The sequence below is a fragment of the Rhinopithecus bieti genome, unplaced genomic scaffold, assembly GCF_001698545.2.
Source record: "Rhinopithecus bieti isolate Rb0 unplaced genomic scaffold, ASM169854v2 scaffold_12155, whole genome shotgun sequence".
In the NCBI taxonomy this organism is placed as follows: Eukaryota; Metazoa; Chordata; class Mammalia; order Primates; family Cercopithecidae; genus Rhinopithecus; species Rhinopithecus bieti.
The window spans coordinates 2,285,933-2,298,499 of NW_016807423.1; the positions used below are offsets into that span (position 1 = coordinate 2,285,933).

The following is a 12,567-nucleotide window of genomic DNA, read 5'->3' on the forward strand; positions in this document are numbered from 1 at the left end:
AAAAAAAAAAAAAAAAAAAAAAGACTCAATAAATGGTAACTAATTTTATCATTTAATATATAAATCCTTAGTTTTACTGATCTATTCTGAAAGTTCAAGGTTGGAAAAAGGGTTTAGGCTTATATGGGACTTTGTGGTAGTCAATTTTGCAAAAATAATGATGCTATGATGCTATTGACTTGTTTTGCTCCAAAATCCACCATAACTGGAGGGCTGAGTAGGAGAAGTCGGTTTATTAATTCAAAACACTGTTATCACCTCAGGCAGTCTATTTTTTCTGTTGTATGACAAGATCGCAAAAGGTTAGGGAATTATGAATAATTCTAGGTGGAGAACACTGATTCTACAACTGTTTAGTAAAAGCATGGTTCATTCATAGTGGGCACTGAGTAACCACTAAATATTAGGCACTATGATTGGCACTTGAGAAATGAAGAAGAATGATGTAATGCCTAATGTAATAAGTGCAATGACCAAGTAAGAAAAACACAGAATGCTCAGACACACTGACATTTCAGTGGGGGATTGGGGTGGGAGAGATCCTGCAATAGCAACTGAGAAATAGCAGGAGAAGGTAGAAGAAGAGGACAGCTGAAGAGGAGGCAGTGGTCAGGTCAAGCAAGGCCAGGACTAGGGTGAGGTGAGGGAAACACTTGCCTGGGGTCTGAAATTTAAAGGGGCACCAAAAAACTCAGTTATCAAATAATATTTCAATGCGCTATTTAAAATAATCAAATTAATATTAAAAAGTCCATGATGGGCCAGACATGGTAGCTCACACTTATAATCCCAGCACTTTGAGAGGTCAAGGTGGGAGGGTCGCTTGAGCACAGGAGTTTGAGACCAGCCTGGGAAACAGCAACAGCAAGGTCCTGTCTCTACAAAAAAATAATAAAATTAGCTGGGGGTGTGGTGGTGCATGCCTGTAGTCCCAGCCACTTGGGAGGTTGAGGTGGGAGGATGGCTTGAGCCCAGGAGGTTGAGGCTGCAGTGAGCTGTGATGGCACCACTGTGCTCCAGCCTGGGTGACAGAGTGAGAGTGAGACTCTGTCTCAAACAACAACAACAAATCCATGAATAAGACATCACAGTGTTAAACAGACAGGATCTGACCCTGCACCTGTACGACCCTGCCTTACTTGTCTCACCCTGTGCGACCCTGCCTTACTCATCCCACCCTGTACAACCCTTACTCATTTCACCCTGTGGCCAACTGGAAAATATTGGCCAGTAAGACAAGGAAGGAAAAAAAGTCTTGGCAACAAAGCTAGGGCCTTGGTTAGGGTAGTGTCATGGGTTGTGGGGACAGGAGCCAGGTTATAGGCAGCAATGTTTCTCAAAGCATAACCCGTGGACCACTGGCACTCGAGCCACACAGAGTACTTGTTAGAAATAAGGGTCCAGGGTTCCACCCTCAATCTACTAAAGCAGAACCTTGGGGGTGCAGGTGGATAGGTAACTGGTAATCTGCATTTTAAACCTCTTTTATGCACAATAATATCTGAGAACAGACTAGGTGTGATGGCTCACACCTGTAGTCCCAGGTGTGACTGAAGTGGGAAGGCTGAAGTGGGAAGAACACATGAGGCCAGGAGTTTGAGACCAGCTTGGGCAACATAGCAAGACCCCATGTCTACAAAAATTTTAAAAACAGAAAAATTAGCTGGGTGTAGTGGTGCGTGCCTATAGTCCTAGCTGCTTGGGAGGCTGAGGTGAGAGGATCCTTTGAGTCTCCAGGAGTTTGGGGCTGCAGTGAGCTGAGATTGCGCTGCTGTACTCCAGCCTGGGTAACAGAGCAAGACCCTGTCTCAAAAAAATAAAAATAAAAATAGAGTAGGAACATTTGGGTAAACCTACAGATGTATTCCATGGTTATTCCCTTTGGCCTGTGTAATAGGCCTGAGTCTGAGAAAATATTTTATTGAATAACTTTTTTTTTTTTTTTTTTTTTGGTGACGGAGTCTCACTCTGTCGCCCAGCCGGAGTGCAGTGGCCGGATCTCAGCTCACTGCAAGCTTCCGCTTCCCGGCTCACGCCATTCTCCTGCTCAGCTCCCGAGTAGCTGGGACTACAGGCGCCGCCACCTCGCCCGCTAGTTTTTTGTAGTTTTAATAGTAGAGACAAGGGTTTCACGTGTTTAGCCAGGATGGTCTTTGATCTCCTGGACCTGTGATCCGCCCGTCTTCGGCTCCCAAAGTGCTGGGATTACAGGCTTGAGCCACCGCGCCCGGCCGATAACTTAAATGTAAGAAAGAGAGCGGTGTTTACTTACACCTTTAATTCTGCCCAGCTGCAGACGCTGGGTCATTCGTTCCTCTACTCAGCAAACAGGTGCCAGGCGTTGTGCTACATGTTAGAAATATAGACATAAGTAGAACAGATGTGATTCTTGCCCACAGAGATCTTAAAATCCAGTGGGGGAAAAGAGAGGTATTAAGCAGGTAATAACAATAAAATGTTATGACTATTAAGACAGAGGAAGTCTATGAACATATATAAGAAGGGAACCTAAGCTAGCCTAGGACTCAGAAACGGGCTTCCTGAGAAAGTGATGTTTAAATTGAGACCTGAAAAATAGAGCAGGAGTTGGTCAAATAAGGAGGGGGTTTATTTATTTATTTATTTATTATTATTTTTGAGACGGAGTCTTGCTCTGTTTCCCAGGCTGGAGTGCAGTGGTGCGATCTCAGCTCACTGCAAGCTCTGCCTACCAGGTTCACGCCATTCTCCTGCCTCAGCCTCCTGAGTAGCTGGGACTACAGGCACCTGCCACCGCACCCGGCTAATTTTTTATGTCTTTTAGTAGAGACGGGGTTTCACCATGTTAGCCAGGATGGTCTCAATCTCCTGACCTCGTGATCTGCCCGCCTCAGCCTCCCAAAGTACTGGGATTACAGGCATGAGCCACCGCGCCTGGCCTATTTATTTATTTTTATAGAGATGAGGTCTTGCTCTGTTGCCCAGGATGGAGCACAGTGGTGTGATCATAGCTTACTGCAGCTTCAAACTCCAAGGCCCAAGCGATACTCCCTCCTCAGCCTTCCAAGTAGCTGGGATTATAGGTGTAAGCCACTGTGCGTGGGTCAAGGAGGGGGTTTAGAGAAGGCAAGAGGGTTCAGGCAAGGAGAGAAATATACAATAAGAGGGTCTGAGATAAATCCGTAGAGTGCCATGGGCACACAGAGCAGGAATATCCTCAAATCTACCTATAACTTCAAGTATCACCTTGATGATGACCAGATCTGTCTTTAGCCTTGACCTGCCTCCAGGGATCCTGAGCACAGACATCTCAAACTCAACATGTCCCAAAACAAGCTTATCTACCCTCAAACTTACTCCTCTTCTTATGTTCTCTTCCACATAATGGCACTCTATTCCCCTAGTTTACTAAGCCAGATATGTGACACTCATCTTGTGGCATATGAGTGAAGATGGATATATGGGTATGGAATAGTTGGATATATAGGTATGGAACTCTGATTCAAGGGAGAAATTTGGGCAGGGATACTTATTTGAAAGCCCTCATACAAGAGTGGTGTTGAATCTTGACAATGAGCTAGTCCCTCAGGGAGAATCTGAGAGTGAGTACAGAAGAGGGATGACAAAGGAATCCCAAGGAACAGCATTTAAGGGGTGGCTGAAGAAGGGCGGGAAATGCATAGAAACTAAGATAATCGGTATCACAGAAACCAGGAGTGTTTTGAGAAGTGGGAAAGGTTGACTGACAAATGCCACTGAGAGGTCACATAAAAGGACTGAGGATGCAGTCCCTGGGTTTTGCAACTGGAAGAACGTGGGTAATCTTAGCAAGACCTGCATCAGTAGAGTGGGAGGGACGGAAGTCAGATGGCAGTGAGTGGAGAAAAGGGAGGAGAGGAAGTGGAGACAGAGAGACTCAACAACCTGTATTTTTGTAATTTTAAAAAAATGTTTTGAGATGGAGTCTGTCTCTGCGGCCCACGCTGGAGTGCAATGGTGTGATCTTGGCTCACTGCAAACTCCGCCTCCCAGGTTCAAATGATTCTCCTGCCTCAGCCTCCTGGGTAGCTGGAATTACAGGCGTGTGCCACCACGCCCTGCTAAGTTTTGTATTTGTAGTAGAGACAGGGTTTCCCATGTTGGCCACGCTGGTCTCAAACTCCTGACCTCAGGTGATCGCCCACCTTCGCCTTGCAAAGTGTTGGGGTTACAGGCGTGAGTCACCGCGCCCAGCCCCTCAGCAATCTTTTCAAGAGGCTTCATTGGGTGCGGTGGCTCATGCCTGTACTCCTAGCACTTTGAGGTCAGGAGGTTGAGACCAGCCTGGCCAACATGGTGAAACCCTGTCTCTACTAAAAATACAAAAATTAGCCAGGTGTGGTGGTACACGGCTGTAGTCTCAGCTACTCGGGAGGCTGAGGCAGGAGAATCGCTTGAACTGGGGAGGCGGAGGTTGTGGTGAGCTGAGATTGAGCCATTGCACTCCAGCCTGGGCCACAGAGAGAGACTCTGTTACAAACAAACAAACAAACAAACCAAAAAAGAAGCTTCACCATGAAGGGCAGAAACTGGGGCTGGGTGGAATATAGATTTGAAACAGGGATTCAATTTTATTTTTCAAAGTAGAAGATATTTCAGCATATATACATGCTGAAAAAATGCTGGTTATGAGGCAAAGGTGAAAGCTATAGGAGAGAAAGGATAAGGAAATAGGAAGGGGTTCAAGTGCAGTACAAATAGAGGATTAGCCCTAGACAGAAGGTATACCTACTTCAACTCTGATGGTAGCAAAAGAGGTTAGGGGTGAGAAAGAAGATACAATCGTAGGTTGGGAAGACAGGAAGCTGAGAGAGTTCTTGACTCTAAGGATTTTTTTTATCACCTTTTTTTAAACACCAGATGTCCTGTTCTAAAATATTAGAATCAAGAGAAAACTCCTTTGACAATCTCCTCTCCTTTTCATTTTGAAGGTTGCCTAATTTTTTTTTTTTTTTGAAAGAGAGTCTCACTCTGTCGCCCAGGCTGGAAGGCAGTGGTGTGATCTCGGCTCACTGTGACCTCTGCCTCCTGGGTTCAAGTGATTCTCCTGCCTCAGCCTCTTGATTAGCTGGGATTATAGGCACCTGCCACCACGCCCAGCTAATTTTTGTATTTTTAGCAGAGACAGGGTTTCACCATGTTGGTTAGGCTGGTCTCGAACTCCTGACCTTGTGATCTGCCCACCTCGGTCTCCCAAAGTGCTGGGATTACAGGCGTGAGCCACTGTGCCCGGTGCCTAATTTTTTTTTTTTTCTGTTCGGCAAAGGATACGTGATTCTAAGTGAGGTGGTCAAGCGTACCAGGAACAAACTGGCTCCCTGGGAAAACTCCTGCTCCAGTTCAGGGGCAGTCTTGCCTTGGTTGGTTTCAATAAACTTGTCAAGGATGTGACTCCTTGTGACTTTGCCAGCATTGTCCCACTCCTGTAAAAAACTTAAGAGCCTGCTAATTGCTGCCTGCTCCTTTATAGAAGTCATGATCAATCAGTCCTGAAGTTGGCTACAGAGGGAGAGAAAACAGACAGTTTACCGGAATGTTTAGAATCATGCAACTCCATTATTTTTCTAGCAATCAACTGAAGGCAGGGTGTGGCTCTATCATGCACATGGGTGTAGTTATGTGCAAAATATACTCTAGGACTGGTCATCTGCTGCTTGAACAGGGAGGCTCTAGCTGGAGTGTAATGGGATTAAGAAATCTGCTCTTTAAGAACTACAATTTTAGGCCGGGCGCGGTGGCTCAAGCCTGTAATCCCAGCACTTTGGGAGGCCGAGACGGGCGGACCACGAGGTCAGGAGATCGAGACCATCCTGGCTAACACGGTGAAACCCCGTCTCTACTAAAATACAAAAAAACTAGCCGGGCGAGGTGGCGGGCGCCTGTAGTCCCAGCTACTCGGGAGGCTGAGGCAGGAGAATGGCGTAAACCCGGCAGGCGGAGCTTGCAGTGAGCTGAGATCCGGCCACTGCACTCCAGTCCGGGCGACAGAGCAAGACTCCGCCTCAAAAAAAAAAAGAAAAGAACTACAATTTTAGCTCTTTGGCTTCTCTACTGATGCCAGCAACTAAAAGACCACAGTATCCAGCTGAGATAAAAGTGCTTGCTAAGGCTGGGCGTGGTGATTCATGCCTGTAATTCCAACACTTTGGAAGGCCCAGAAGGGCAGATCACCTGAGGTCAGGAGTTCGAGATCAGCCTGGCCAACATGGCGAAACCCTGTCTCTACTAAAAATACAAAAAATTAGCCGGGCGTGGTGGCGGGCACCTGTAATCCCAGCTACTTGGGAGGCTGAAGCAGGAGAAATCGCTTGAACCTAGGAGGCAGAGGTTGCAGTGAGCCGAGATTGCACCACTGCACTCCAGCCTGGGCGACAGAGTAAGACTCTGTTTTAAAAAACCCAAAAAACAAAAAACAAAACAAAACAAAACAAAAAAAAACAAAATCTGGGCCTCTCTTGTGGCTTACTTCATACAGGGTCAGAGGCTTGAGGTCTTGAGAGACATGGCCTCCCTCTTATGCCAATCACCTAAGTTACAGTGCTCCTTAACCTTGTACCTCGGGCTTTTACACTAACTCTTAAAAACAACTTAAAAAAAAGTTAGTGGGAAGAAAAAGTTCCCATTCCATAGTTGGATTAATGGGCTGTGGTTTGTAGGAGTCTGTGTCCTTGGGAGAGTGTTTTCAGTGGGGGAGGGAAGGTTTAAGATAAACCCGTTTTCCAAAAATAGTTGTGATTGAAAGTGTTATTATCCATAACAAATGTTAGTGCTGATGGGAAAGAGGCATGTGCGATTCTTTTGTCTAACAGACAAGTGAAAGTCATATTTCACATTATCATGGGGTTTTCTGTGATTTACAGAATATTTGTGAAACATTACTTGCAGGGGCCATGATTGATATGGAGAGAACAGCTTGTGTGTAGGAGAGATGTGTATTTCACGAAGACTGTTCAACATGAAATTTACAGTCCCATAAAGTGCTTCTACATCTTCGCCAGAGATCTAGTTAAAAGGACTTTACAGTCTGAAACATCCTAAAATTGATTCTAAATTAACGTTTCCTCACATGTATTTGAGATATTGATGGGGCCCAGCTATCAGAATTTTATTAGGAAGCAATAATCTGAGGCATGCGGAGACAGACATACATACACACCAACCTCTACTGCTCCCCAGAGGACATGGGATGTGTGCTTCCAGAAGGGCGTCCACGCAGCCTCTGGGATGGAGACAACCACGAAATCTAGCTGGACTTAAGAACCAGGTGAATGACTGCAGACCAACCTAAACACAAAAATGAACAAACCCCCTCATGGGATCATGCATCAATCACCGTGAATGCCATTGCAGTCCTAAGTCTGAGAGTAACTTAGGGAGGCTCTGGCTGCCTTCAACGGCCAAACTGACATCAAGAAAATGGGGTGAATATCTGTTCTAGACCCCAGGGAGGTGGGGTTGAGACACCACCACTAGCTTTATCAGGCAGCAAAGCATTCTGTGCCCCTACCCTGCCTTAAATGGACCCTTTCTAGTATCAAAACTCAGTGTGCTATTAGAGATGCACCCAGCGATTCCAGGACACCAAAGGCAGGGAACTCTAAGCAGGGCACTCCACATTACGGCTCCTCCATGTTTCCTTGGACCTCAGTCTCCCCTATCTTCTTTGAAAACAGGAAAAGAAGCATCAACAAATGGCAGCTTTAAAAGTCACTGTGATGCAGCTGTAAATCTTATGTATGTGCTGAAGGCCCATCACGTGGCTCTGTGTAAGGTACCATGGGAGACGCAGAGATGAATACGGCACTGCAGGGCCCTGGAGGAGCTCCTACGCTTGGGGGAGAGTGGAAGAACATGAGATGTGGAGTCAGACTGGGTTCAAGGCTCAGCTCCGCCACTTGCTATTTTGAAAAAAATCAAATAGTAATAGCACCTGCCTCACCCCTTGCTTCCCTCCAGTCTCTCCTCACAGAGGCCACTTTAAACTCTTTTGGCTATTTCTTCTGCTGTTTACCCTTGTATTTCCAAATAACGAGCTTATACTACTTGTTATGGGCTGAACTGTGTTTTCCCCAAATTCCTATGTTGAAGTCCTAACCACCAGTAACTCAGGCTGTGGTTGTAACTGCAGCTATGGTCTTTAAAGAGGAAATTAGGCTTAAACTATGTCATTAGGGTGGGCCCTTATCCAATATGACTGGTGTCCTTATAAGAAGAGGTGATTAGGATACAGACACACAGAGGGAAAACCAGGTGAAGACACAGGGAAAAGATGGCCATCTGCAAGCCAAGGAAAGAGGCCTCAGAGAAAATCAACCCTGTGACAACTTGATCTCAGCTTTCCGGCCTCCAGAACTGTGAGATGATGAATTTCTGTCATTTAAGTTATCTAGTCTATAACACTTTGTTATGGCAGCTCTAGCAAACTAATACACTGCTATCATTTGATGTATCAACCTTAGGTAATATTTATGTATTTATCATTCTGGCAGTTGAGGAATTAGGTCTTCATTTTTTTTTTTTCTGAGATGGGGTCTCACTATGTTGCCCGGCCTGGAGTGCGGTGGCTATTCACAGGTATGATCATAGCATACTGCATGCAGCCTCAAACTTCTGGCCTCAAGCAGTCCTCCTGCCTCAGCCTCCTGAGTAGCTGGGGCTACAGGTGCATGCCACCTTGCCCAGCAGAGGAATCAGTTTGATTGCTCCACTCTAACTCCCATTTTTTCTCTTTCTATCCTCCAACATAATTTCCCATACTTTACAGTTAAATCAATAGTGTTTACATTATTATTATTACTATTTTATGAGATGCAGTCTCACTCTGTCACCTAGGCTGGAGTGCAATGGCATGATCTCGGCTCACTGCAGGCTCTGCCTCCCAGGTTCCTGCGATGCTCCTGCCTCAGACTCCTGAGTAGCTGGGATTACAGGCATGTGTCACCACGCCTGGCTAATTTTTGTATTTTTAGTAGAGATAGGATTTTGCTGTGCTGGCCAGGCTGGTCTCAAAATCCTGAGCTCAAGTGATCTGCCTGCCTCGGTCTCCCAAAGTGCTGGGATTACAGGTGTGAGCTGCCACGCCCGGCATATTAACATGATTGATCAAGTAAATAAACTCTTCACTCAAGTAGCAAACTACTATTACATTTTTTTCTTACAGTTTGGTTTTATCTGGAGTTAATAATTGTCATTTCGTTTTTTCTATTGTTTGGTTTGAAGTACCAAGGGCTATTTTCTTCCAAATGTTCCAAATATGTAGTGATTACTCTTCCAAACGTTCAATTCGTAACTGATTAATTCCATCTTTTCCTGGAAACCTCTGTCCCACAGATCTCTTTCTACTATAGTTTAGACTGGTTGCTCACTAAGGCTGGTATGTAAATGTCGTCCTGGGATTTCCTCTTGCCGAGTTTTTTGATGGATGCCCATTTCCTGGCTCTCACATCTTCTTCCTTCTTTGTGTACTCCCTTGTTTTGTCCTGGAAGGTCTAAAAATATCGTTTTTGACCACATGTTGGATTGGCTGGGTATATAACTCCGTATAAGAAATAAGCTATCTGGTCTGGGTGCGGTGGCTCACACCTGTAATCCCAGCACTTTGGGAGGCTGAGGTGGGCAGATCATGAGGTCAAGAGATTGAGACCATCCTGGCCAACATGGTGAAACCCCATCTCTACTAAAAATACAAAAATTAGCCAGACGTGGTGGCACGCAACTGTAGTCCCAGCTACTTGGGAGGCTGAGGCAGGAGAATCGCTTGAACCCGGGAGGTGGAAGTTGCAGTGAGCCAGATTGTGCCACTGCACTCTCTGGCACTCTAGCCTGGTGACAGAGTGAGACTCTGTCTCCAAAAAAAAAAAAAAAGCTATCTAGCCAGATGTGGTGGCTCATGTCTATAATTCCAGTATGTTGGGAGGCTGAGGCAGGAGGATCACTTGAGCCCAGGAGTTTGAGACCAGCCTGGGCAACACAGTGAGACCTCCATCCCTCCACCCCCAAATTAGCCTGGTACAGTGGCACACACTTGTACTTTCAGCTACTTGGGAGGCTAAGGTGGCTGAGGTGGGAGGATCGAATGAAACCAGGATGTTGGGGCTATAGTGATCTGTGATCCCACCACTGCACCCCAGCCTGGGCAACAGAACGAGACTGTGTCTCAAAATAAATACATAAATAAATAAAAGCTTCCCTCAGGTTCACCCTCCCCAGTTGCTGTTGTTAATGAGAAATGTGATGTCATTCTGATTTCTGTGCCTTTGTCTATTTTTTTCACTCCTGATGATTTTGAAATCTTTCTGAAGTTGTATGATGATACGCTTTGGGGAAGGTCTTTTTTCATTTACTATAGTAAGCCCTTGGTGGGCTCTTTAAATCACTGCATCCTTCAGTGTTTGGATATTTATTAGGCAACTAGTCTTCTCACTGGGGAATTCCTAAATGTCAGATAGTGGAGGGTTTTTTTAACACCCTCATAGAGATATCAGGGTCTCTGGAGAAGACTTTCCTACTTTCCCAGGGAGGGTGAGAGAGTAGGGGTGCTATTACAGACACCTCGCCGTGGCATGTTGGGAGTCAGGTGGGGGAAGGGCTCACGCAATGCTGTGTGTAGACCTTCCCTCTGCTGATCAGTTTTCCACTCTATGTCTCATTCCTGCCCTTCAAACTCTGCCTGAGGTCCCTGTGCAAGGAGGCCTACAGAGTCCAACTTCCTTCCTCTTCATGCAGCAAGAGAGTTGAGTCATTTCTTTCTTGGCGGTTGAGGGTCTGGAGTGCAGGCGAAGTGCTCTGCACACAGAGGTCAGTGAATTCCCCTAGGTTGGGCTCCATACCTCATTTCTGACCTTCGGTGGTAATTTGTGCTTTCAATCATTAAGCCTCTTAGAGCTCAAACTGGCTGAATTGGCTGGTTTCTTGCTGGTAAGCTCCTCTTTTTGGCACTTGCTTGCAATTTCCTCTGCTTCAAGTCAGTTAACCTCCCTGCACCTGCCTTCTACCTTCCAAATATTTGCTGAATTCTTTCATCGCCTGTTGCCTCCTTCTGTGAACTTTTGTGACTGAATGCCTTTTTATATTTCTTCAGCGGGGTTATGTCACTGAGGTTTTTGAGAAGTAGGGGAGATAAAAGACATTAAGTATATTTAGTTAAGAGCCTCCAGCCATGTATTATTTATCTCAACTTTTCTTTAATAGTAAGCTTGATGAGGGTAAAAAAAAAAAAAGACCCATTAACTACCATTTTAAAAAATAATTAATAAAATGAAAACAATGGAAAAAAGAGCAAAATGTGTCAATTTCAAGAGTCAGTTGCTGGGATAAATTTCGTATCTAAGCTTGTTGACTGCTAAGGAAAAAGGGATGTTAGCTGTCTTTCCTGGTGAAGGGAGACGGAATGAAGGCAGGGAGAAGAAACTGACATTTTTTGAGTGTTGATTAAGAGCTATCCATACACCATACTCTCTCTCTTTCTCTCTCCCTCTCTGTGGTTGTTTTTGTTTATAGAGATAGGGTCTCTCTGTGTTGCCTAGGCTGATCTCAAACTCCTGGCCTCAAGCTATCTTCCCACCTTGGCCTCCCACACTGCTGGAATTACAGGTGTGAGCCACCACACCCGGCCTATATTCTTTGTTTTAATCCTCTTAAGATCCTCAGGAGGTCATCATTATCCACAGTTTTCAGACGAAGAAACTAAGGTTTAGAAGGGTTTGCTCATTTATTGAAGGTCTCAAAGCTAAATAGGGATAGGAATGGGATCTGTATATAACTCCAAAGTCCAGGGTTTCCCCCACTAAGCCAAGGGCATGGATCCTGTTCTCCTCTGTGCTCCAAGGTGTCACCAATAATCTCCTGTTGTCAAATGTAGTGGTTAGCTCACCGTCCCACCGTGCTCGGTCTCTGATGGATTGTGAATGACTCTGACTCTTCTCAGAACTCTTTCCCTGACCCCAGTCTCCCCTGGTTCTACTCCAGACTCTCTGAATCCTCAGTCGCCTTTGCAGGATACTGCCTTTGCAGGTCGTTTTCCCATTCTCAGTTCTCTTCTCATGCTTTGTAATCCCTGGATGACCTCATTCACCCCGTCACTTCAAATTACATCTATAGGCACACGACTCTCAAATCCGTCTCCTCAGTCTGGGCCTCCCAACTGAGTTCCAGATCTCTTTATGTACTTAAGTGACTGGCAGACTCTTCATTGGTATGTGTCACAGGCTCCTCAAGTCAACAGGTCCCAAACTGAGCTCATCAACTCACACCTGCCCCTTACCCTGGGTTGGTCCTATTTCAGTGCTTGGGTCACCACCCTCCTAGCCAGCCAAAAGTTGTCTTTGACTTATTCCTCTCCCTTGCCCTCATCTGAACTGTTGCCAGCTCCTGCCAATTATATGTCCTAAATCTCCCTGAGATCAATCTATCTATCTTCACCTCCACTGCCACTATTTCAGTTTCACACCACTGTTCCTTATATGGATTACTGCAACAGCCTCCTACCGGTCTTCAGGCTTGTCCCAGCCTAAACTCCACGGTGATGTGAGTCTTTTTATTTTTATTTTA

General features: G+C 45.5%; 1 protein-coding gene across 1 annotated transcript in view; it reads right to left on the minus strand.

The window, feature by feature from the left end:
• ARMH1 (armadillo like helical domain containing 1) overlaps positions 1-12,567 on the minus strand; it is a 54,035-nt gene that overhangs the window by 30,826 nt on the left and 10,642 nt on the right. Inside the window, exons 2-3 of the mRNA XM_017881688.1 lie at positions 7,179-7,302; positions 5,290-5,517 (exon numbers count right to left, since the gene is read on the minus strand). Coding sequence (XP_017737177.1) covers positions 5,290-5,495 — 206 coding nt within the window. The 5' untranslated portion in view covers positions 5,496-5,517; positions 7,179-7,302. The remainder of the gene's footprint in view (positions 1-5,289; positions 5,518-7,178; positions 7,303-12,567) is intronic.